Here is a 26,829-nt window from a genome sequence, read left to right on the forward strand (position 1 = left end):
TATATTCAAAACTAGTGATGCAAGATGCTTAATCTCAATAAATCTGAGTTTTCTCATCTGTAAAATGGGAAAAATATCACATTCTCAAGGTTAAGAGGACTAAATGATATATATATATGTACATATTAGAATATACTGTACAAACACTGGGATATTATTATTATCTACAGTATCTGGCTGTCAGGAATGGAGCTAATCATCTTGAATAGTTTGCAAAGACCCATAAAAAGTACTTATTTTTAATTACATGTGGTTTCATTTCTTAGACCATCGTGGTTGAGCCTACATTAACAGAAAGAAAAAGAAGAACCACAGACTATATTCCCCACTTTACAGATAATATGTTAGGTTCAGATAGGCTAAGGGTCACCCGATAAAAAAGTGATAGAGAGGGCTTAAAATCTCTGACTTCAGTGTTTTTCATTAATCCATGAAATTCTGTGTGTGGGAAGGTCCAGTAATAGCGTTCAGAGCATGTTATTTTCTCTGTCTCCTCTGGACTCTGGCCATAATACTTTGCAGCTGGTGTGGCACATAGTTCTTCCATCTCTTTGCACACACCTTTGATTTTATGGTCTTCAAGCATGCTTTACTCTACATTGTGTCTAAGACGTGAAAATGCCATTCTTAGCAAACAAACTTTCAAGGATTCCTGTGGGATTATGTTTCAAGCTTTCCTGGGCAATAAGGATATAATTTTGTTGACTGCATCTCTCAAAACTTCCTTTACCTTTTCATTCCTTAGACTATAAATGAAGGGGTTCAGAAGAGGGATCATCATTGTGGTGAGGACAGCAGTCACTTTGTCAAATTCCAGGGAATGACTCTGGCTGGGTCTCACATACATGAAGATGTTGCTCCCGTAGGCAATAGAAACGACAGTGATGTGAGAAGCGCAGGTGGAAAAGGCTTTCTGACGCCCTTGGGCCGAGGGGATGCGCAGGATGGTAGAAATGATGTAGGTGTAGGACACGGTGGTGATCACCAGCGAGGTGAGGAGGATGAGAGAAGACAAGAGGAAGTTTATCATCTCAATAAAATGAGTGTCTATGCAGGCCACCTGCAGCAGAGGGGCGATGTCACAGAAGAAGTGATGAATCTCCTTATGGCAGAAGGGCAGCCTGGACACCACAATAGTTGGGCAGAGCACTGACAGGAAGGCCCCCACCCAGCAGCCCAGAACCAGCAGGAGACACAGCCTGCTGTTCATGATGATGGTGTAGCGCAAGGGGTTACAGATGGCCACATAGCGGTCAAAGGACATCACCACGAGCAGGATGAACTCCACGGTCCCCAGGAAGAAGAAGAAGTATGTTTGGCTGATGCAGCCTGCAAAAGATATGATTTTCCTGTTTTCTAGGAGACAGGCTAACAGTTTTGGGGTAACCGATGTAGTATATAAAATGTCCAAAAAGGCTAAGTTACTGAGGAAGAAGTACATTGGGGTTTGGAGGCGATAATCAGCCCATATTAGGGAAATGATGACACCATTTCCAGTTAGAGTGAGCAAGTAAGTAAACAAGAGGATCATGAAGAGGAAAATCCGAAGTTTCTGGAGAGCAGGAAAGGCAGTCAGGATAAATTCAGTCACTGCGGTCTGATTCTGCACATCCATTGCGTGCGGTGCAAGGTGGGCAGCATGCTCTGAGAAAATAATAAAATATAAAGATCAAATTCAACTTAAACTTTCAACTGTCAATATCATTGATAAGACTTCCCTGGTGGCCCAGTGGTGTAAGAGCCACAGAAGACGTGGTTTGATCCCTGGGTCGGGAAGATCCTCTGGAGAAAGGCGTGGCAACACACTGGTATTCTTGCCTGGAGAATCCTGTGAACAGAGGAGCCTGGCGGGCTACAGTCCATGGGGTCACAAAGAGTCAGACACAACTGAAGTGACTTAGCACGCATGAAATACCATTCATAAAATGCAGCAGAAAAACATCTGAATAGAATTGAGTGATTTATTTTCATTCTGCCTCTTACCCTTGTAAGTGTAGCATCTTAGATAAATTACATGACTTCTTCTAAGCTCAGTATTCTTGCATTTAAATTTTTTCTTTGTATTAAGTTGTCTTCATGGTTCCATAAAACTCTAGTCTTAATGATTTTGTTGTTTTTTATACAACAGTCCTTCCCTTTTCTATTTCACTCCTCCTAAACTTCTATTTCCTTAGCTAAGTTCTGTGCCTTTAAAGAGAAATCTACCTCACTGAGATTTCGGTCACTTTGGAAAATGGAGAGAATGTTAATAAAAGTTGAGTTATTTTTCTCAAAGTTATTTCAAATTTTCAGGTGTTATCTAAATCAAAGAGCAGAAAAATCGAAACTAACCAAGACAGTCAAATGAAAGGAAATCGGCAACGTCTGTTTTCACTTTTGTTATTGATATTGAGTATCTGATGGTACCCAAGTTTTTTTTGATATAATAGTAACTGAGTTCTCCATCAAGGTGTATAATTTTTCTTTGTTTATTTCTATAATGATAGAAAGTTTTATGTCTACACTCTTATAGAACAAGGAGGTCAGTTATACATATTCCATTATTTGCAAAACATTTTATATATTTTGAAGCACGTTTTCTTGAACATGATCAATGTGTGTCTTTTTATCTTTGCAATTCTACATCTATGGCAGCATCCAGTAGAGTAACTTCCACCTCCCATTTCCCAACTAATTCTTGTAGGTTCTCTCAGAGAGGACTCTGATACCATATATTCTTCTCAGCCATTTGAAGATCAGGTTATTAATAGTAGTGGAAAAAGTGGATGCAGATAGATGGTGTTTGAAGCCCTCAACTTAATCTGTGGATACTGTTCAGCTTTGCTGAGCATTTATAGCATGTCTATAAAATACAGTTGACTCACTCCTTTGGTGTATAATTTAGTGGCTAATCCTTTAGTTTTAAGTTAAAGCAAAGCAAATATAAACCAGTCCTGGGTACTTTATAGTGGCTCAGTGGTAAAAGAATCCGCCTGCCAATGAAGGAAACACGAGAGACATGGATTTGATCTCTGGGTCGGGAAGATCCTCTGGAGGAGGAAATGGCCACCCACTCCAGTATTCTTGCCTGGGAAATCTATGGACAGATGAGCCTGATGGGCTACAGTCCAGGAGGCTGCAATAAGTCCGACACGACTGAAGTTACGGACCATGCACTCACGCATAGATGGCTGTGCAATAGATATACTTACATCATATTGATTGTAGAACAGTTGGTATTTTCTTCACTCAGATACGTTAAGAACCATGAACTTTGGCTATTCCTACTGCTTTCTGTCCATTTTCTTTAAATTCTCTTACTGCTTCTATTTGAATTCCATGTAACTCTTAGTTTTAGTCTGAGACTCTTTCCTGTATGATAACACATCCCCTTTTACGAAACTACATCAAATGGTTTTTCAGTTTTTGCTGAAGTACTTCATCTTCTTCACTTGAATGAAAAATAGAAACGAACCTAGAAAACATAACCTGTCCTTTTATAAACTCTGATTACTTTTCCCAATTCTTTTTCTTATTCCTGCAGAAAAAAATCTGTCTCAACTTACACTAAGATTAATTCCAAGTGTTATATTATCATTTAATCTTATATTTTATACATTCAGTAATCTTAATCTTAGAATTTTTCCCTAGGTTTTAAGTAGTATGTATTTTGGATCACATTTTCCAAGGAAAAAAAAAGTCAGAATGGTGAGTTTGGTGATGACTCAAGAAATCAAACCCAATGAATTAAGAGCAGGTCCTCCAACTTCTAGTTTAGATCTCTGGCAAGAAGACTGAAAGACTTTCTGACTGAAATCTTTCCAAGTTTCAGGTCCTTTTGTTTCACTTATAGACATGTAAGTTTATGTTTGTTCTGATAATTTCTATGTCTTCTGTGCATCCATTCAGAATCTTGGAGCTATTCAGAATCATAGACTATCAGATTAGATGAGAACTAAAGCACATATGAGATAGTCTGGTGCTAAAATAATCTGTAATGTCTCTGTTGTCTAATTAAGTGAAACTTACTGTTTCTTAAATGATCTCATTCTACTTTACTGGTCCTGATTGTTAGAAAATTTCATAATTGTATTGACTTAACTATCTCTCTGAACTTCCATCTTTTATTTTTGTCCCTCCTGTTCCTTCTTTACCTGTATTGTAACTTGACTTCAGATATATCTACTTAATTTACTTTTTCCTTGTGCATATTAACGTTGTTATGACTGGATGAATGTGATATTTAATGATTCTTTAATTCACTTTTGAAAGTTTGCTTTAGAATGGCTCTAGGGATTCTAGCATAAAAAAGTTTAATTATAAGTAGTGCAGTCCCAGGATGTTAGAAGTGAAGTAACTAGTCACAGAAAGTTAAGGTCCCCTGGGAGACTCTCCTGGGTGTTTATTTTATTTAAAGAAAAACTTATAGCTCTGCTTAAAGCCTCTGGAAACTAAAAATTTGGATAAATTAAATTAAAAAAGTTCATCATATATTAAACTGTTTTTCAAACTGAAACTATTTACATAAATATATGTCTATGTACATATTTTAAAAAACCTGTAGATTGACTATACTTCAATAAAAAACAATATCCATTGGGGAAAATATTTTATTGAGCTATTATTTATAGACAATGGATAAACTTAAACATATAACTTTTTGAGTTTTGACAAATGTATGCATTCATGTAGCCACCACCACCAGTGGATCAATGGTGTGAGGTATTTGCCATTACCTTAAACGTTTATGTCTTTTTGAAGTAAACTGCTGTCTTCTCCCCTTCTTATCCCCTGACAACTATGGATTTGCTTTTTGTCAGTGTAAAGTTTGACTTTCTAGGCTAATATATAAATTCTATATTACAACATATAGCTTTGATTTGTTCCACTTAATCTGATGCTTTGAAATTAATTTGAGTGTTTCAGGCACGAGTAGTTTCTTCCTTTGTTGTATTTGAAGATTTATCTACTCTACAGATTGTGTAGCTGTATGAGCTTATATATTCACCATGTGATAGACACCTGAATTGTCTTCAATTATTTGTTATTGTGAATTAAGCTTCTCTGAACATTTGAGTTCATGCTTTTGGTGAATATTTGTTTTCATTTCTCTTGGACATGTTCCTAGTAAGCATATGTTTAACTGTACCAGAAGCTGACAAAGTGTTTTCCAGAGTTGATGTACTGTTTTCCTTTCTACTAGCCATGTGTGTGCGTACCATAGTTCCACATCCTCGCTAATACTTGGTGTTGTAAATCTTTATTTTTAGCCATTAGATCATATATAGTGGAATCATCCAATTAATTTTTGCTTTAGCTTTATTGAAGAATACTTGACAAAATTGTATGTAAAGTATGCTATGCGATGGTATGACATATGTGTATTTGTGAAAAGACCATCAAAGAGGTTAAGTATTAACACATCCTTCACCTTGAGTGTGTGTGTTATTGCTTCACTCATGTCTGACTCCGTGTGACCCCAAGGACCATAGCCCACCAGGCTCCTCTGCCCATGGGATTCTCCAGGCAAGAATACTGGAGTGGGTTGCCATGCCCTCCTTCAGGGGATCTTCTTACCCAGGGATCGAATCCATGTCTCTTAAGTCTCCTGAGTTGGCAGGCGGGTTCTTTACCACTAGTGCCACCTGGGAAGATACCTCCTTCGCCTTACATAGTTACAGTTATTACTATTATTATTTTTCTGGCGAGAGTGCTTAACATCTCCCTTAGTAAATTTCAAGCATGCAATACAGTGTTATTAACTATAGTCACCATGCTGTGCATTAGATAACTGGAGCTTATTTGTCTTGTAACTGAAGGTTTCTAGCCTTTGACCAGTGTCTCTCCATCTACCTGTTTCCCTCAGGTACTGTTCACCACCATTCTACTGTTCATTTACATGAGCTAGATTTTTAAAATTCTGTATAAAACTGAGATCATGCAGTTAAAAATTTTTTCTCTTTCTGGCAAATTTCACTTAGTACTTAGCATGTCCTCTAGTTTCATCTATGTTGTAGCAAATGTCAGGATTTTCTTTTTTAAGGGTGAATAAATAATATACCATTGCATACACATATGTTTAATCTTCTTTCTCTGTTCACTCATCATTGGACTCTTAGCTGTTTCCATATCTTTACTATTTTTTAAAATAGTTTTTTATTTTTTAAATTTTAAAATCTTTAATTCTTACATGAGTTCCCAAACATGAACCCCCCTCCCACCTCCCTCCCCATAACATCTCTCTGGGTCATCCCCATGCACCAGCCCCAAGCATGCTGTATCCTGCGTCAGACATAGACTGGCGATTCAATTCTTACATGATAGTATACATGTTAGAGTGCCATTCTCCCAAATCATCCCACCCTCTCCCTCTCCCTCTGAGTCCAAAAGTCCGTTATACACATCTGTGTCTTTTTCCTGTCTTGCATACAGGATCTTCATTGCCATCTTCCTAAATTCCATATATATGTGTTAGTATACTGTATTGGTGTTTTTCTTTCTGGCTTACTTCACTCTGTATAATCGGCTCCAGTTTCATCCATCTCATCAGAACTGATTCAAATGAATTCTTTTTAACGGCTGAGTAATACTCCATTGTGTATATGTACCACAGCTTTCTTATCCATTCATCTGCTGATGGACATCTAGGTTGTTTCCATGTCCTGGCTATTATAAATAGTGCTGCGATGAACATTGGGGTACATGTGTCTCTTTCCATTCTGGTTTCCTCGGTGTGTATGCCCAGCAGTGGCATTGCTGGGTCATACGGTAGTTCTATTTGCAATTTTTTAAGGAATCTCCACACTGTTCTCCATAGTGGCTGTACTAGTTTGCATTCCCACCAACAGTGTAGGAGGGTTCCCTTTTCTCCACACCCTCTCCAGCATTTATTGCTTGCAGATTTTTGGATCGCAGCCATTCTGACTGGTGTGAAGTGGTACCTCATTGTGGTTTTGATTTGCATTTCTCTAATAATGAGTGATGTTGAGCATCTTTTCATGTGTTTGTTAGCCATCCGTATGTCTTCTTTGGAGAAGTGTCTATTTAGTAAAAGTTGCAGGATATAAAATCAACACACAGAAATCCCTTGCATTCCTATACACGAACAATGAGAAAGTAGAAAAAGAAATTAAGGAAACAATTCCATTCACCATTGCAACGAAAAGAATAAAATACTTAGGAATATATCTACCTAAAGAAACTAAAGACCTATATATAGAAAACTATAAAACACTGATGAAAGAAATCAAAGAGGACACTAATAGATGGAGAAATATACCATGTTCATGGATCGGAAGAATCAATATAGTGAAAATGAGTATACTACCCAAAGCAATTTACAAATTCAATGCAATCCCTATCAAGCTACCAGCCACATTTTTCACAGAACTATAACAAGTAATTTCAACATTTGTATGGAAATACAAAAAACCTCGAATAGCCAAAGCAATCTTGAGAAAGAAGAATGGAACTGGAGGAATCAACCTGCCTGACTTCAGGCTCTACTACAAAGCCACAGTCATCAAGACAGTATGGTACTGGCACAAAGACAGACATATAGGTCAATGGAACAAAATAGAAAGCCCAGAGATAAATCCACACACATATGGACACCTTATCTTTGACAAAGGAGGCAAGAATATACAATGGAGTAAAGACAATCTCTTTAACAAGTGGTGCTGGGAAAATGGTCAACCACTTGTAGAAGAATGAAACTAGATCACTTTCTAACACCGCACACAAAAATAAACTCAAAATGGATTAAAGATCTAAATGTTCTTTTTATACTATACTGTTACTGTACTGTTGTCTGTAAGTGTACCATAGCATTATTTATAAAAAATTTTCATGCCTTAGTTAAAAATTATTTTATTGCTAGACAGCTAACCATAGCTATTTATGAATAACTTGCCTTCAGCGAATAGTGGTAGTACAGTACAGTACAGTACAGTACAGTAACAGTATAGTATAAAAAGAACTTTTATGTGCACTGAGAAACCAAAAGACTGTGATTTGCTTTACTCCTATATTCACTTTACTGCTGTGGTCTGGAAATGAACCCTCAATATCTCCAAGATATGCCTGTATAAAATATAGATGTGTGAACAAAAACCACATTACAAATAAGTAAAGAAATTCTCTTTGGTGAGGAGTTATACATCAAGAAGAATGTAATAAACAAGCAGCTCTCTGAGCAAGAGCTATCTCAGATCAAGATGCTAAGAGTACTCTGTAAAAGATGAGCTCACAGACGGCAATCAAATAAGGACTGTCAACAAATTCACTCAGTATGTCAATTAAAAGAATAACCTGAATACTAAAAACATAATTAATAGAATGATCAGAAAAGAGGCACAAAGTAATCAAGATCTTCAGAAAAATAAAGGTCTCACATTCATATAACTAAAATAGATGTTTTAAAACAAGCACATTAACTATCAAAACAATAAAATGGAGATCTTAGAAAAAAAAAAAAAAGATCTAAATGTAAGATCAGAAACTATAAAACTCCTAGAGGAGAACGTAGGCAAAACACTCTCAGACATAAATCACAGCAGGATCCTCTATGATCCACCTCCCAGAATTCTGGAAATAAAACCAAAAATAAACAAATGGGATCTAATTAAAATTAAAAGCTTCTGCACAACAAAGGAAACTATAAGCAAGGTGAAAAGACAGCCTTCTGAATGGGAGAAAATAATAGCAAATGAAGCAACTGACAAACAACTAATCTCAAAAATATACAAGCAACTTCTGCAGCTCAATTCCAGAAAAATAAACGACCCAATCAAAAAATGGGCCAAAGAACTAAATAGACATATCTTTACTATTATGAATATTGATACCATGGATATGGGAGTCCAGATATCTCTTCGAGATGCTGATTTATTTCCATAGTGTATATACCCAGGAGTGGAATTGCTGATCTTATGATTGTTCTATTTTTAATTTTTTTCAGGAAACTTCACATTGTTTTCTATAGCACGTGTATCCGTTTACATTCCCACCACCAACGCACAAATCTTCCCTTTTTTCCACATCCTTGTCAAGGCACTGTATGCTCTGATTCTCAAATGATAATAGTGACTTCAGCAGGGCACACTTAGGCAGACTAAATCTTTATAAAGTCCTGTGACATCACATAGAGATAATTTGGACCATGAAATCACCGGAGGCTATCTTCAGGTATATTCTTTCATTTATTTTTATTTTTGGCTGTGCCGGGTCTTTGCTGCTGTGCTTGGGTTTTCTCAGTTGCAGCAAGCAGGGGCTACTTTCCAGTTGCTGTGTGCCAGACGTCTGGTTGCAGTGGCTTCTCTTGTTGCAGAGCACGTGCTCTAGGGTGCATGGGCTCAGTAGATGTGGCACATGGGCTTAGTTACTCCATCTTCCCAGACAAGGGATTGAACTCATGTCTCCTGCATTGGCAGGTGGATTCTTAACCACTGAACCACCAGGGAAGTCCCTTTAGATTCTCTCTTGGTGTGCTGTTTTGCACATTGAACTCCAGTATATCAGACTGTGCTTCATAAATAATCACAAAAAATACCATACTTTCAAAAGTTTACAGAATTGCCGCTTGAGGTAGAACTCTGCATATCATGATAATCATTCTTTGTTGATGGCTTTTATATTAATTTCAATTCTACTTTGTAGCTACAATTTATTAATATTAGATATGAGGTCTAGAGTACTGGATTAATTACTGTATTCGTTAGTAGCTCAGCTGGTAAAGAATCTGCCTGCAATGCAGGAGGCTCTGGTTTGATTCCTGGGTCAGGAAGATCTGCTGGAGAAGGGATAGGCTACCCACTCCAGTATTCTTGGGCTTCCCTGATGGCTCAGATGGTAAAGAATCTGCCTGCAATGTGTGACATCTGTGTTTGATCCCTGGGTTGGGAAGATCCCCTGGAGAAGGGAACAGCTATCCACTCCAGTATTCTGGCCTGGAGAATTCCATGGACTGTATAATCCATGGGGTCCCAAAGGATTGGACACAACTGAGCAAGCTTCATTTTTAGTTACTATGGTCATTTCAGAACTTCATTGCTAACTTCAGTTGGAGATAGTCTGAAAATAGTGAATGTTGCAATGAGTTTGGTTTGTCTTAATACATTTCCCTCAGGATTCATTTTCAAACTTAAGGGGGAAAAAAGGAATTCCTTAGAGTGTTTAACTAAAATAATAAGACAGAAAATAATTGGGATTTTAAGAGAAAGTTTTAGGTATTTTTGTTCCTTCTTCTAAAATGGACATCAATTTTAAGAATATGACCTGAGTTTAACAGATTGAATAAAATAATTTCCTATTTATATACCAAATACCAAATATGGGATTCACTTCTTAGGTTCCAGTGCATTAGTATAGGGATAACTTGAGTCTCTTCAGAAAAATTCCCATTCCAATATTTAAAAATTAAAACATATGCATTCCAGGCATAGAAAATGCAGAACAGTAGAGTGTTAAAAAATGTCACCAAAAGCATCACTCAAATTAATCAGCATTGATTGTTTGGAATATTTTCTTTCAGTCTTTAAGAAATTTTCATGTGTGAGATAACTATGAATGAATAAAAGAGTTTTGAAACTTCCTATTCTATTTAGTTTCATATTTACTCATAAGCTTTCTCTAGTGAAAGTGTAAGCAGCTTCCTCTTTCCATTTGAACATAGCCCCTCCTCCAGGCTTCCACTGTATAAACTAAATGGGGTGTAAGTCTTCTTAAAGTAAGGAAGACCATCCTGGACATTTTTAAATGCATGAGTGAAACTAGATACTGCTACATGAATCCAATTATTACCAGGATGTCAAAACCGTAAATAGGAAAAAAAACCTGTCACCATAAATAAAGAGCCTCTTGATGAGGGTGAAAGAGGAGAGTGAAAAAGCTGGCTTAAAACTCAACATTCAAAAAGCAAAGATCATGACATCTGGTCCTATCACTTTATGACAAATAGACGGGGAAGAAGTGGAAGCAGTGGCAGTATTTTATTTTCTTGGGCTCCAAAATCATTGTGGATGGTGTCTGCAACCACCAAACGAAAAGATGTTAGCTCCTTGGAAGAAAAGGTATGACAGACCTAGACAGTGTATTACAAAGCAGAGACAGTACTTTGCTGACAAAATCCATGAAGTCAAAGCTATTTTTTTTTTTCAGTAGTCATATATGGATGTGAGAGTCGGACCATAAAGAAGGCTGAGAGCCAAAAAATTGATGCTTTTGAACTGTGGTGCTTGGGAAGACTCTTGAGAGTCCCTTGGTCTGCAAGGAGATAAAACCAGTCAATCCTAAAGGAAATCTACCCTGCATATTCATTGGAAGGACTGATGCTGAAGCTGAAGCTCCAATATTTTGGCAACCTGATGTGAAGAGCTGACTCATTGGAAAAGACCCTGATGCTGGGAAAGATTGAGGGCAGGAGGAGAAGGGGATGACAGAGGATGAGATGGTTGGATGTTGTCACTGACTCAATGGACATGAGTTTGAGCAAACTCTGGGAGATAGTGAAGGACAGGGAAGCCTGGTGTGCTGCAGTCCATGGGGATGTAAAGAGTTGGACATGACATAGCGACTGAACAACAACAACAACAACAACTAAATAATTTCAACTCAGACTTTTAGTGTACAGGATAGAAGCTCGTGTTTCGAGAAGTGATCTCTAAGAGATTTGGGCTAATTGTCCAATAGCTCTCTTAGAACAATGATGAAATGTTGAAAATATAGAGGGAAACATAGAAAGAAAGGATATTTAAAAATGATTGCTTTTATAACTGGCAAGGCCTTAGATAACTTTATGTTTCCAATTATCACAAAATTGCATGAGAAAATCTAGTAAATAGGAGCTGTTTAGTAAATTCGTAATGAAGTCCACCAGATCTCTTTGGGTGTAGAGTACAAGCAAAGTATAATAGGATTTAAAAAGTGGGCAGCTCCAAAGCAGAAATAAAAATCTAAATAGGATTTGAGGAAGAAGTAATAAAAATAAAAATAGAGCTTTTCTGATGATAGAGTATTCAGTATTCAGTATATTGCACAAATTTATCTGCAGTTCCCTATTAGATCTACTATCTTTTCATACCAGACAGGTTAAAATTGTTCTGGTAACTGGTGCTTTCACGGACCTTTGGCATCAAACTCATAAGCAGATAATGACTCTGCTCACTTCTGTTTACATGCTCTGCATGAACAGTACCTAAATGGATTCTTTAAGCCAGGGAGTTAATAACATAGGTATTATTGATAACAGAGAATAAAACTGATTTAATGTGTAAACAAAACCCAGTTTTATATTCCTTTTATTGAGGTATACAAAAACATAATTAATACAATCTGCATATCATGATGCCTTAAAAGGCCTATAGCCAATAGTCTGTGATGGCCTATACGGAGAAAGAATCTAAAAAAGAGTGGATACGTATATATGTGACTTCCCTTATGGCTCAGTGGTAAAGAATCCCCCTGCCAATGCAGGAGAGGAGGGTTTGATTCCTGGGTCTGGTAGATCCCCTGGAGGACGGCATGGCAACCCACTCTAGTATTCTTGCCTGGAAAATCCCATGGACAAGGGATCCTGGCAGGCTACAGTCTGTGGAGCTGTAGAGAGTTGGATACGACTGAGCGACTAAACAATAGCAATATGTATACATATAACGAAGTCATTTTGCTGTACACCTGAAACTAACACGTTGTAAATCAACTCCAATAAACACGAAAAAAAGACTGCCAGGCACCATCGATAGTTGAAAAATTTGGGTTTATTATTCACTGTATGAGAAAGAACACAAACTTCGGAGAATGTGGAATGTCTCAGTGAAACAATGAACCTAAGGAAGTGGGGGCTTGTTCTGGATTGGGTGTTATCAGAAAGATGTGGCAATTCTAGGATTGGGTAGCTCAGTAAATCTTTTCTGCAATGAAGGTAGACACAGTGAGATGTAATTGGTATGTAATTGGTATGTAAAAGATGTAATTGGTAAAGAGGTAGCAGTCGTTTCATTTGGCAACAAAGGAGGATGTTTAGCATTTTGTATTGCACAGTGACCTTGTGCGAAATACATGTTTTGTCAACTTTTGTCCAACAAATGAAAAGCATGATGATATGTAAGCATTGTATAAGTTTGCAGTAACACTGAGACCTATTTGTGAACGTCAGATGAGTTCTGGGTCAAGGATTGATTTTTTTCTTAAATGTTATTATTCATATAATCCTCCTTACAGTGGCAGTGTGAGGTTCCCTTCTCTAGGACAAATCTGACTTCAATTCATAAGATTACATTTATTTGTTCAGCCCCTTGGGCTTCTTATCTTCTAAGATATTCAGCAATAGGGTCAGAACTTCTAGCATCTCAGGGCTGATGAAAGCTTCCTTTTCTATATCAACAATCTCTCCATGTGTAAGCAATTTTACTTTTAGGGAAATCATCTCATTTTGTAGCCACAAGTGCCCGGTAAGATAAACAGAGCAGAAGTTCTTGCCTCCATTTTACAGATGAGCAATTGGCAGCTTAAAGAAGTAACTTACTGAAGTCCATTGAAATTAGTGCCTGAACAAATGTTAGACATCAGCTCTTAGAACTCAGAGTCTGGAATGTTTCTGCCTTTCTACATTAATTTATGCAAAATACTCCAAGGACTAAGGAGCCAAAGAGTCCTTATTTATTCCCGATTTTCCATAGCAAGATCATAACGCTTGACTCTTGGTGATGTGCGATGCTTTCTCATCCTGCCTATAGACTGAGACTTCGGTCATGATTCGGTGTCATTCTTCATGCAGAGCAAAGTGACATATAGAGGAAGCATGTCTTAGATGTCCTGAGACTGCTGGGTGTCATGTTCCTTTGGAATGTGGTTGAACTATCCTGCTAACTGACTCTCTCAAGACTTCCTTTACCTTTTCATTCCTCAAGCTGTAAATGAAGGGGTTCAGAAGAGGAGTCACTATGGTAATGAGGACAGTGGCTATCTTGTCAAACTCCAGGGAGTGGTTCTGATTAGGTCTCACAAACACAAAGATGTTGCTCCCGTAGGCAATGGAGACCACAGTGATGTGAGAAGCACAGGAGGAGAAAGCTTTCTGACGTCCTTGGGCCGAGGGGATGTGCAGTATGGTAGAAATGGTGTAGGTATAGGACACAGTGGTGAGCACCAGCGAGGTGAGGAGGATGAGAGAAGACAAGAGGAAGCTTACCTTTTCATTGAAATGAGTGTCTGTGAAGGCCACCTGCAGCAAAGGGGCAATGTCACAGAAGAAATGACTAATTTCTGCAGTGCAGTATGGCAGCCTGGACACCACAATAGTTGGGCAGAGCACCGACAGGAAGGGCCCTACCCAGCAGCCCAGAACCAGCAAGAGACACAGCCTGCTGTTCATGATGATGGTGTAGCGCAGGGGGTTACAGATGGCCACATAGCTGTCAAAGGACATCACCACCAGCAGGATGAACTCCACGGTCCCCAGGAAGAAGTAGAAATATGTTTGGCTGATGCAGCCTGCAAGAGATATGGTTTTCTCCTCCTCTAAGAGGCAAGCTAGCAACTTTGGGGTAATAGTAGTTGTGAATAAAATGTCCAAAAATGACAGATTACTGAGGAAGAAGTACATTGGTGTTTGGAGACGATTATCAGTCCATATTAAGGAAATGATGACAATGTTTCCTGTTATGGTGAGCGTATAAACTAGCAGGAGAATGACAAAAAGCAATGTCTGAAGCCCCTGGACAGCAGGGAAAGAGACAAGCATAAATTCAGTGATGGTGGTCTGGTTTCTTGTGGCCATTTCTGTGTGGAAGGAGAAGAAACAAAGGAGGTTAGAACAGTTTAAGATGTCTTTCAAATGTTTTATGATTTTGCTAGATGTAAAAGAGAATGTTCAAGAGGGAGGGGGTTCTAGTCATGTCTGTGACTCTATCATGTGGCTCTGGGGAAATCCCTTGGCCTCAGTTTTCATCTATGTAATTGATGGGCTAGGGAAAAAAGCCCCCCAAAACAGCAACTCTGTGAATTCTTTAACTCTTTGATTTTTATTTGATATATTTCTTTTCTCCTTATTTCCTTCCTTAAACCCAAATTTATTCAAACTAGCTGAAATATATAACTAACTGAAAATCACTCAACTTATTTTGATCATACAATTCCAGAATAAAAAAATAGGGACTTCCCTGGTGGTCCAGTGGCTGAGACTCCCTTGCTCCCACTGGAAGGGGTCCAGGTTCATCTCTGTTCAGAGAACTAGATCCCACACGTCACAACTAAAACCTGGCACAATATATTGTTGCTGTTTACTTGCTAAGTCATGTCCAACTCTTTTGTGACCCCCATGAACTGTAGCCTGGAAGGCTCCTCTGTTCATGTTCATGGAATTTCCCAGACAAGAATACTGGAGTGGATTGCCATTTCCTTCTCCAGGGGATCTTTCTGACCCAGGGATCGAACCCACGTCTCCTGCATTGACAGACATTTTTGTTTTTGTTTTTTTACTGACTGAGCCACCAGGGAAGCCCTTCCATGAGTAATAAAAATGGGACAATATTGATATGAAGCAGAGATGTGAAAACTCAGATTTGTACTGCATCTGCCTGACTTCTGTCTATAATAAAATTTTTGATAGTGTAAAGACCCTAAAGCTGTTTAACCTTGCGAGTCATGTTTCTTCCAGCATATGCTTCTACCACATAATAAAATGGAAGATAAACACACACATTCATATACCCTGTGGGCAATTCAAAACTGACACCATAATTCTCAGTATGTGTTTTGTATATTTAGACATAGGAAGAACCTTAACTTTTCAGAATTGTATTTGTTTGATTTCTTCTCAATGCACTATTTTCTTGCTCTGAGTTTCTCGGAAAGCTTCACAGTCCAGGGGCTACTTGTCCAAACCTGCCATATCTTCCTCTCCAAAAAGTCAAACTATCTATGCTTAGAATCCTTCATTTGTGGAAAACACGCAAGTTGCTTATTCATGTATCTTGTTTCATATTTGATCATCTCTAACTCTTAGAAATTCTTTATTAACTTGAGATAAAACCTTTTTCCCCAGGAAATTTCACCAGTTGGTCTCAATACTGAATAATCAGTCTTATAGAGATGAAGTCACTCTTCTCAAAAGGCCTTCATTTCTATTTTTATTTTTATTTTTTATTTTTTTTAAATTTTAAAATCTTTAATTCTTAATTTTAGGTAATAGCTGTGATTTTTGTTGTTGTTTAGTTGCTAGGTTGTGTCTGACTCTTTACGATCCCATGGACTGTAGCCCACCAGACTCCTCTGTCCAAGGGAGTTCTCAGGCAAGAATACTGGAGTGGATTGCGATTTCCTTTCCCAGGGGATCTTCCTGATCCAGGGATCAAACCCTCATCTCCTGCAGTGCAGGTGGATTCTTTGCCACTGAGCCACGAGGGGTAGCTGTGATATTACTTAACATACACTGAGTTCCTGGTCATTATATGCGAAGTGCTTTAAAAATTTAGATACTATTAAAAAAGAATGTGAGAAGGGAGTGGCAGGGGATAAGATGGTTAGATAGCATCACTTGACTCAATAGACATGAACTTAAGCAAACTCTGGGAGACAGTGGAGGATAGAGGAGCCTGTGTGCTGCAATCCTTGGATCTGCAAGGAGTTGGACCTGACTGAACAACCACAACAGCAACAAAACAAAAACTGTATCGCCTACTTAGATACAATATTTTCTTGCTGATTTTTAGGTTTGCAGTGTTTGTTTCCACATCATCTTTTGTTTTGATCTATTAATTTCTGATAGGTGACTATTAAATCATCCCTATAATTGATGTTGAATGTGTCATATTTTTCTTGCATTTTGTCAGTAGCTGTTTTAATCTGTTTCAAGGTTTTGCTATTTTACACATGTAGGTTTGGGAATCTGTTGAAGTAGGGAGTAGATATTGTGATTCACATTTTGCACATGAAAAACTTAAAATTTACAAAATTTAAATAATTTTCCTGTCACATAGCCACTGTGTGACAAAGCCAGATTCAGTTCCAGTTCTGTCTGATCCAAAGATGCATTCTTTAGTAAAAGTCACAATCTGGATTCTTATTCCCACTTTTGTAGAGAGGGAAAAGAAGTCAGAGAAGCCCTAGTTATGGTCAAAATGATATGTTACATAAGCCTGGATCAAGACTCACTTCCCTAGTTTAGTTAATGCAAAAATGTTACTCTCATTGCTATGTTTCATATTTGGGAATGTTGTTCTTACCGTTGTAGCCATGCATTCCAGGAAACAAACTCACTCGGACAATGCGGATAGCGGAGTGCAGGTTATTACACCGGTGGGTCCAAGGAAGAGTCTCCTCTTAGCCAAGGACCCCAACCAGTTTTTGTGAAAACCTTATATACCCTAAGTGTACGTGGCCAAAGCCACCTCCCCAAATTCCCTGAAACCAGTCTGAACAAAGGAAAAGGAAGATACAATCAAAGCTAACCCGTGATTCATATGCCTTAAGCCTAGGTAGTTAACAGCGGACAAATATCAATAGGCCTGTGGTCATACCCCCAATAAGCATTATAGAATGATGATTCTATTCTGTTACACAGATAATCAGGGTATTCTTTTAGGCAATGGAGAGTCTAGGTACGAGCCGTGGGGCTCTTCCTTCCTGGGACCTGGTTTTCCAGTTGGTATGTCATTTCCATAGATATTGGGCCTATAGCTCAAAGTCCACAGTCTAGCTCAAGATGGAGTCCTGCTTTCAGGATGGAGCCTGTTTTGTCTGTTTCCTCTTTCGTTACTACTTTGAATAATTGAGTAACTGGAACATTTTAGATTCAGGAAAGTCTTAGCATTGGAAGGGATATTTAGGATGAGATAGTTCTACCAAAGCAACCTCTGGTGGCTCAGATGATAAAGAATCTGCCTGCAGTGCAGGTGACCTGGGTTCTATCCCTGGATCAAGAAGATGCCTTGGAGAAGGGAATGGCTACCCACTTCAGTTCTTGCCTGGAGAATTCCATGGACAGGGGAGCCTGGTGGGCTGTAGTCCATGGAGTTACAAAAAGTTGGACATGACTGAGCACACACACACAGTTCTACCAAGGGCTAAATATAAACATTCTTTTCAACTATTTTTCTAGCCTGAGACCTACTGTGGATTGCCTATTATAGCTTTGTTAAGCTCTGTCACAAAATCCATCATTACTTTGACTTTAAATCTGCTTACCAGTTGTTTTCATGTGTTTATTCTGAAACTCCGAATCCTTTATAAGATAAATGGAATTTTGAACATTTTTTTCTTGCATCTAAGATGTGACATGTCCTTTTCTCTATGAAAATAGGCCATGAATAAGCTGTGATATTTGAAACTCTTGCTTGCTCTTAAGAATTTAATTGAGAATGACTCTTGGGAATATGAGGTAAAAGAAGTTAATTACTATTAGGATAATCAAAGACTTTTAACCCTGAAAATTAATCACAATTACAAATTTAGTTGGAGATGCCAAATACACATGTTGAGGACTCTAGGGGAATTACACCATGTTTTTGCTTTATTCAGTTAATAAAAGTTTGGTGGCCTGCTTTAGAGTTTCAGAGAAACTGAAACCCAGAAAACTTTTGAGGGAGTCCCCTAGTGGCTTAGTGGTGAGGATTCCAAATTTTCACTGCCATGGCCTGGATTCAGTCCCTTGTCAGGGAACTGAGACCCCGTAAACCACGGGGTTAAATTTTTTTTTTAAACTTTCCATTTTGTACTGGAGTAATCCCAATTAACAATGTTTTGATAGTTTTAAGCGAACAGGGAAAGGCCTCAGCCATACATATACATGCATCCATTTTCCCCCAAACTCCCCTCCCATCCAGGTTGCCACATAACTGCTGAGCAGAGTTCTTTGTGCTATACAGGAGGTCCTTGTTGGTAATCCACTTTAAATATAGCAGTGTGTACATGTCCATCCCAAACTCCCTAAGTGTTCCTTCCCCTCCCCTTGGCAACCATAAATTCTCTCTCGAAGTCTGTGAGTCTCTTTCTGTTTGGTAAGTTCATTTGTGTCCTTTCTTTTTAGATTCTACTTAAAAGAGATGACGTACGGTATTTCTACATCTCTGTCTGGCGTATTTCACTCAGTATGACAATCTCTGGGTCCATCCATGTTGCTGCAAATGGCATTATTTCATTCTCTTTAAAGGCTGAGTAATTTTGATGTTTTCAAATAATTGACAAAATTATGCCAGACTTTCCTTTCCCAGGAATGGGGCAATGATGGTACTTCCAATGCTCTGAAAATCAAAATGATAAGTGTGCCCTTCTTTCTCTGTTAAAATGGAAGAAAACTTTTTTGTTCTTGCCAAGACCTGTAAAGGGTGACTTTGTCTTCATTCGTTATTTTTGACTATGCATACATATTCAGTCATGTTTAATTCTTTGTGACCTCATGGACTGTAGCCCTACAGGTTTTCCTGTTCATGGAATAGTCTAGGCAAGGATGCTTGAGTGTGTTATCATTTCCTACTCCAGGGGATCTTCCCAACCCAGGGATTGAACATGTGTCTCTTGCATCTCCTGCATTAGCAGGCTGATTCTTTGACTGAGCCACCTGTGAAGCATCTTTGTGTATACTTCATCCTTAAATTAGCCTAAAAATCCTTAGGTTGTGATTTGGAGTAAGTTTACGTGCCTTTAAGTGAGCACATGCATTTTCTAGATTGATCAAATGTAATCTCTAAAAGTGGGTAGAAACCATCCAAAGAGGCCAGACTTGGAATAGAGAGGTGTCCATGTGGCATTACTCTCAGCCAGTGGACTCTTGCATGTGTTTTTATTTTTTGTATTGTATCTCTTGTCTACTCCATTTAGCTCACATCAAATGCTTAGTTTCTGGGACCCATCCATTTCCCTCTGTCAAAGCCTAGACACTTTGACATTTCTACCTATTAAAAGTCAGAAATTGTTGGATTAGTTTTAAAAAAATCCAACTACATTTTAATTACTGGAGACACATCTAAAATAGAAATTGTGATTGAGAAATAAAGGGAAAGAAAAGGGATACACAAGGCAACACAAACCAGCTTTGGTAATTGCATTATTGTTCTCAATCACTTTGCACCCCTTTTCTTTATAGAATTGCATGTCTCCGCTTACACATCCCATTCTCACGCTGGCCTTGTGACATGCTTTAGAAAATGGCAGATGAATGGACCTGCAGTGCTCAAGGCTTGAGCTAAAGTTTGAGCGATTGCTCTGTTCCCTCTGTCACAGATTGGCCTGTCCCAAGAAGGGGCTGCTGCTTTCTCGTGAATCCAGAATAAGGGCATATGTAGGGCAGAGACAAAGCACATAGGGAGACAGTAACATGCAGTGTGGTCGAGAAACACATCTTCTTTCTTTGTCTATCTTTTGGCTGCACTGTGTGGCATGTGGATCTTACTCCCCAGTTGAAAATGGAACCCATGCCCCCGAAATTGGAAGCTTGGAGCCTTAACCACTGGACCACAAGGGAAGTCTCTAAATATTATTTTTTGTTAGCCAATGAAATCTGGGGGGTTGTTTATTAATGTACCATAACATAATCAAATTGACTCCTGTGCTATTGAAAAGCAACTGCCAACTTAGAGGCCAAGCTCCCCCCAAAAATTCATCAAAAAAATGAAATAGAGATATTAATATTTTCAAATAAAAAGTAACCTGAACATGTTTATTGTCAGCACATCTGCATAAAAAATTAAAGATTATTATTGACATTGAACAATAGAAGTTTAGATATGCAGAAAGAAATTAAGAACAACATAGAAATTAAATATATGAGCAATGTGAATTAATTTAGACTTTACAAAATAATTATAGTGGTTTCATAAAGTTTTAAATATATTTATAATAAAAACTCATCATAATAATAATGTGAAATGGAATTAAGGACATACATATGTCAATATGTGATGATATTACATGTAAATATGTTTGCTTTCTAATTAAAAATTTTAATTTTCAGACTGGATACAAATCCCAACTATACACAGCTACAAGAGACCTTAAATATGAGGCACAGGCTTGTTGAAAGTGAAAGAACTGAAAAAGATATACAATGCAAACTTTAAGAAAAAAAGCAAGTGTAGCTATGTTAATGTTAAACTAGACTTTATGACAAGAGCTATACTGGAATATTCTGAAATATAAGAATTCTAAATCTGTACCTACCAAAACTATGACATCAGAATATACAAAGCAAATGCTGACAGTGCTTGTAGGAGAAATAGACAAATTCATATTTGTAGAGGGAAGTTAAATAATACTTAAGAGATAAGATGGCTTCTTAAGCAATAAAAAGCAGACCAAGCAAATAGTAACAATAAATAAGATTTGAATAATACAATTAATAGTTTGATTCAACTAATATACAGGATATTTCAACCAAGAGTGACAAGATAAAGAGGAGATTTACATAATGATAAAGGGGTCAAACCTAAGGAATACATAACAATTGTTATTGTGTATGTGCCTATCTACAACAGCAGAGTGTCAAAATATGTGAGGCAGAAACCAATAGGAGTGCAAGGAGATATAGATGAGTCCACTGTTTTAGTTGAAGAATTAAAAAACCCTCTATGAGAAATGAAGAAATCCAACAAGCCAGAAAAAGTATATAGTTGAACTCAATAGCACCACTAATCAACCAGGTATAATTTACATCTACAGACTATTTCAACCCCAAACAGAAAAATACACATTCTTCTGAGGCTCACATAGAACTTTCTTCAAGATAGACTACATTCTGGACCATGAAACACACCTTAACAAGTTTAAAAGATCAGAAATTCTACACGTTTTCCCCCATACAGTGCATTATCTTGGTTTACTGTGTGAGTTTATTAGTAGAAACCATAAACTTTTTCATTATGTTTAATTCAAATATTTTCTAAGGAAGAAGTTAAAGGCATCTGGTTTACAGCCTAGGAAGAAAAAAACAACTCAAATAAAGTTGTAAAATATTGCATATGTACTGGTCACACAGGAAAAAGCAGGATGTTTAGGTAAGTCTGTAAAGGTATAATCTCCTAATCTAGATTCTAAATTTTATCCTTTGATCACCAGAGACCAAATACTGGGACTGTATTAGTTTTGCCTTTTGCTCAGTCTTCTTCATTAAATTGCATTTTGATTTAATACTGGCCTTTTATAAGCCAGTTATTAAAATTAAAGTTCTTCCTCATTTATTACAAAGTTGTTGTAATGATTTTTACCATACTGTTCAATGTTTCCTGTGCAGATTTCTATTAAAAAATCTCTTTTGAATAAAATAAATAAGAGGAAAGACTTTGTCATACTAAAAGAATTGAGTGTGTTTTTGTTTCTGATATAACTATACAATATTTCAAGATTTTATTTCTTTCTGCTTAGATTCAAGGAACTGAATTTCTAAAGGATAGGAATTGAGTTTAACTCACAGGAAAGATATTAAACTTTAAGTTGAAAATATTTGCTACTTCTTACTCTTAGATATTTGCTACTTCTTACTCTTATACTGATTTTACCTTTTATTAGTCTTGTGTGTAAATATATTTAGTAATCTGAATGTATATAGTACCATATATATACATATAATCTTTGTTGTTCAGTCACTAAGCTGTGACCGACTCTTTTCAACCCCATGAACTGCAGCACACCAGGCTTCCCTGTCCTTCACAATCTCCCAAAGGTTGCTCAGTCTCATGTCAATTGAACTGGTGATGCCATCCAACCATCTCATTCTCTGTCATCCCCTTGTCCTCCTGCCTTCAATCTTTCCCAGCATCAAGGTCTTTTCCAATGAGTTGGCTCTTTGCATCAGATGGCCAAAGGATTGGAGCTTCATCTTCACCATCAGTCCTTCCAATGAATATTCAGGACTGATTTTCTTTAGGATTGATCTCCTTGTTGTCCAAGGGACTCTTCTCAAAAGTCTTCTCCAACACCACAGTTCAAAAGCATCAATTCTTTGGCGTTCAGCCTTCTTTACAATCTGGGACAGTATCCTGTGGGGTCACTGCTCTTTTCTCCTGGGTCCTGGTTCACAAGGTTCTGTTGTGCCCTCCAAGAGTCTATTTCCCAGTTCTATGTAAATTCTAGCAGCTCTATAGTGGGATTAATGGTGACCTCCTCCAAAAGAGCTTATGTCATACCCAAGTTTGCTGCACCCAGAGCCCCTGTCCCTGCAGCAGACCACCACAGACCTGTATCTCCATAGGAGATGCTCAAACACAGCCTGTCTCAGTCTCTGTGGGGTCCCTGGGTCCTGGTGCACACAAGGTTTGTTTGAGCCCTCTGAGCATCTCTGGCGGGAATGGGGCTTGATTCTAAACTCGAATTCACCCCTCCTACCATCTTGCTGGGACTTCTCCTTTGCCCTTGGACGTGGGGTATCTCCTCACAGCTGCTCCAGTGCCTACCATCTTACTGGGGTTTCTTTGACCGTGGATGTGGGGTATCTCCTCTCAGCCCCTCCAGCTGCTGAAGAATTGATGCTTTTGAACTGTGGTGTTAGAGAAGACTCTTGAGAGTCCCTTGGACTGCAAGGAGATCCAACCAGTCCATCCTAAAGGAAATCAGTCCTGAATATTCATTGGAAGGACTGATGTTGAAGCTGAAACTCTGATACTCCGGCCACCTGATGTGAAGAATTGACTCATTTGAAAAGACCCTGATGCTGGGAAAGATTGAAGGTGGGAGGAGAAGGGGATGACAGAGGATGAGATGGTTGAATGGCATCACTAACTCAATGGATGTGAGTTTGAGTGAACTCCGGGAGTTGATGATGGACAGGGAGGCCTGGTGTGCTGCAGTTCATGGGGTTGCAAAGAGTCGGACACGACTGAGCGACTGAACTGAACTGAACTGAACTTTATGGTCCAACTCTCATATCTATACATGACTACTGGAAAAACCACTTTACTTCCTTTCAAATTATTTTTAAAGACTCAGGACATAAATACAAGCAAGCACATATGATTATGAATACATAAATAAATCTTAATATGGGTGGGATGGGGAGTGAGAGGGAGATCCAAGAGGAAGGGGATATATGTAAACATACAGCTGATTCACTTTGTACAGCCAAAGTCAATACAATATGGTAAAACAACTATACCCCAATAAATTTTTAAAATATTTTCATTATGAAGATATTTTTCTTCTTAAGAGTTTCATCAATGAGTTTTTTACTTCCTTGTTCCTCAGACTATATATCAGGGGATTCAACATGGGAATCACATTGGTATAAAATACTGAGGACACTTTCTCCTGGGTGAGTGAACTGCTGGAAGTAGGTTTGAGATACATGGACATGAGAGATCCATAAAATACAAGAACAGCTGTCAAGTGGGAGCTGCAGGTGCTGAAGGCTTTGGACCGACCTTCTTTACAGTGGATGCGGAAGATGCTGGAGAGGATAAAAGCATATGACGTGATGATGGTCATGCTGGTGGCTACCATGTTAAATCCTCCGATGACAAAAATCAAAAGCTCATCAATATAAGTGCTGGAACAGGAGAGTTTAATGAGAGGAACGATGTCACAGAAATAATGTTTAATGATGTTTGATTCACAGAAAGTCAACCTTAACATAAAGCCACCATGAATCATAGCATCAGTAAAACCTACTGAGAAGACAGCAGCCACCAGCAGAGAACAGACCCTGGGGGACATGATGACATTGTAGAACAGGGGGTTGCAAATGGCGACATAGCGGTCATAGGCCATTGCTGCCAGCATGTAGCACTCAGAAATGATGAAAATACAGAAGAAAAACAGCTGGGTCATACATCCAGAATAGGATATAGCTTTATCTCTGCCTAAAAACCCTGGCAGCATTTTGGGGGTAATGACAGAAGAATAGCAGAAATCTATAAAAGACAAACTACTAAGGAAATAGTACATGGGCTTGTGGAGTTGAGAACTCAACCTGATTATCGAGATCATGCCGAGGTTTCCCATTGCTGTGACTACATAAATCCCTAAAAAGAGGCAGAAGAGAGGCAGCTGAAGCTCTGGTTGGTCAGTTAATCCTGTGAAAAGAAACTCAGTCACTGTGGATTGATTTCTTACACCCATTCTGCCCTGAGAACTCTGTGGAGATAAGGAGAAGAGTCAAATTAGAGAGGCGGTAAGAGTCAAATTAGACAGGCAGTCCCAGTCCCTCTCCAGTTCTTCACAATCCAGATATTCTCTCTGTGAAAACACTGAACCTCGGTTTTGTTACCCTTTGGCACTAAGCCTGTGCTTCCACTGATGGGTAGAGACCCATCAAAAGTCAGGTCTCAGATAAAACAGAGTAAGTATCCTCTCCCTGTAGATTTTGTGTGCTCAGGAGCTTCAGTTTTGTCTGACTCTCTGCGACCCCATGGACCGTAGCCTCCCATGCTCCTCTGTCCATATGATTTTGCCAATAAGAATACTGGAGTGGGTTGCCATGCTCTCCTCCAGGGGATGTTCCTGACCCAAGGATCAAAACTGCGTCTTCTGAGTCCAAAAGTCCGTTATACACATCTGTGTCTCTTTCCCTGTCTTGCATACAGGGTCGTCATTGCCATCTTCATGTTTGAGAATGCATGTAAGAATTAAAGATTTTAAAATTTTAAAAAGAAAAAAAAAAGAAAAAAATAAATAAATAAAATTAAATTAAAACAAACAAACAAACAAACAAAAAAAAAAACAAAAACTGCGTCTTCTGCATTGCAGGCGGGTTCTATACCTGCTGAATCACTGAGGAAGCCCCCATGGATTTTAGGAACCATACATAAATTTTCACATCCTCCTTACTGTCTCAAATTCTTTTAGTAAAGTATAGAACCCTTAACTTCAGCATTAAAAATAAGTCTAATGCTAAAGAACATTAGAGAGTTTTTCTAAAGCAAATCAGTTGAAAAGGCACATAAAGAAGAGCTATGTGCTTAGAAAATACCTCTGCTAATAACATAGTTGCCTAGGGCTGAAACTCCCTCCAGGATTCCTTATAGAGAAGGTATTTATTGTTAAAATTAATTATAATGTCCACATCAAGGTTTTCAAGGATGTTTAAGAGTATTAATTCCAGGATGTACATGAAATAAGTATGTTAGGATCATACTGGTTTCAGACATGCAGAATTACATAAAGTTAAACACGTTTTGCAACTAAGACTATTTCAGATTCTCCGGGATAGCTCTACAACAAGCAATTTTTTCCAAACTAAATTGATGATAGAACCCCTTTCCACTTTATTTTTTTTCCCCTTTCCACTTTAAAACAATCATATTGTAGCTCCAGTGTGGATCAGAACATGATTCAGGAAACTGTATTTTCATTTCTGCTATTCTATGGTAATCTAATCACAAGCTGATTTCCAGGTAGAAAGCATATTCTTTTAATACTTCAGTAAAGCTCGATGATGGTGGAATGGCGGCACTCCCACAAATGTTTCTGCCTTGTGAACCTCTGTCAATCCTCTGAGCTAAGCCTACCTGTATCACCAAGGTTACTGAACAAGACAACACACCACTGCTAGTGCTGCCATTTGGGGATTTCAGTTTGCTTCCTGTCTTTCACTCACACTTCCCCCAGAAGGAGGCAAAGAGGGCACTCAAATTGGAGATGCCTGTCCTGGGGTCAACAAAGTCCTTATCTCTGAAAAATCAGACCAGTTTCCTTTTGGTGTTGGGCTGCTCACAGTCTGCAGTCTTCTGTCCACCTAGAGGTTATACCGGGCAATGCTCAGACATCTGGTCTATCATCTTCTCAACCTGCCAGGCACAGATCTACTTTTCTCCCTGGTTCTTAAAGAAACTCTTGTGTCCCTTATCTCCATCCATTCCTGCCGTATTAGGACAGAGCACACTTCCTTTGGTCACATGCATCCCCAAATCTGTTTAAAACAAAGGAGCT

General features: G+C 38.3%; 3 protein-coding genes across 4 annotated transcripts; all 3 read right to left on the reverse strand.

Moving 5' to 3' along the window:
• Window positions 1-667: 667 nt before the first annotated feature.
• Window positions 668-1,615, reverse strand: LOC101122643 (olfactory receptor 6M1-like). Its single transcript, XM_004019787.2, has one exon. It carries the CDS (start codon window positions 1,613-1,615, stop codon window positions 668-670), a length of 948 nt encoding a protein of 315 aa, XP_004019836.2.
• A 12,192-nt stretch (window positions 1,616-13,807) lies between these two features.
• Window positions 13,808-14,755, reverse strand: LOC101122901 (olfactory receptor 6M1-like). The gene has a single exon (XM_004019788.2). It carries the CDS (start codon window positions 14,753-14,755, stop codon window positions 13,808-13,810), a length of 948 nt encoding a protein of 315 aa, XP_004019837.2.
• A 9,329-nt stretch (window positions 14,756-24,084) lies between these two features.
• On the reverse strand, window positions 24,085-25,710 carry LOC101121470 (olfactory receptor 8D4). Of its 2 annotated transcripts, XM_042238014.2 has the most exons (2): window positions 25,483-25,710; window positions 24,085-25,009 (listed from the first exon to the last, which is right to left on the reverse strand). In XM_042238014.2, the coding sequence occupies exons 1-2, from the start codon at window positions 25,503-25,505 to the stop codon at window positions 24,085-24,087; spliced, it is 948 nt and encodes a 315-aa protein (XP_042093948.2). In that variant the 5' UTR covers window positions 25,506-25,710. The 2 variants fall into 2 exon arrangements, with proteins under 2 accessions (XP_042093948.2, XP_004019528.2); XM_004019479.3 differs by lacking the exon at window positions 25,483-25,710 and having other exon boundaries at window positions 24,085-25,020.
• Between the last annotated feature and the right edge of the window lie 1,119 nt (window positions 25,711-26,829).

The sequence above is a fragment of the Ovis aries genome, chromosome 21, assembly GCF_016772045.2.
Source record: "Ovis aries strain OAR_USU_Benz2616 breed Rambouillet chromosome 21, ARS-UI_Ramb_v3.0, whole genome shotgun sequence".
In the NCBI taxonomy this organism is placed as follows: Eukaryota; Metazoa; Chordata; class Mammalia; order Artiodactyla; family Bovidae; genus Ovis; species Ovis aries.

Bases quoted from the DNA above. Each gene is read 5' to 3' on its own strand.
- LOC101121470 (XM_042238014.2), bottom strand. From the start codon at position 25,505: ATGAAGATGGCAATGACGACCCT. The intron at 25,010-25,482 runs GTATGCAAGACA...AATGGGTGTAAG, and splicing joins AAGATGGCAATGACGACCCT to AAATCAATCCACAGTGACTG.
- LOC101122901 (XM_004019788.2), bottom strand. From the start codon at position 14,755: ATGGCCACAAGAAACCAGACCACCATCACTGAATTTATGCTTGTCTCT.
- LOC101122643 (XM_004019787.2), bottom strand. From the start codon at position 1,615: ATGGATGTGCAGAATCAGACCGCAGTGACTGAATTTATCCTGACTGCC.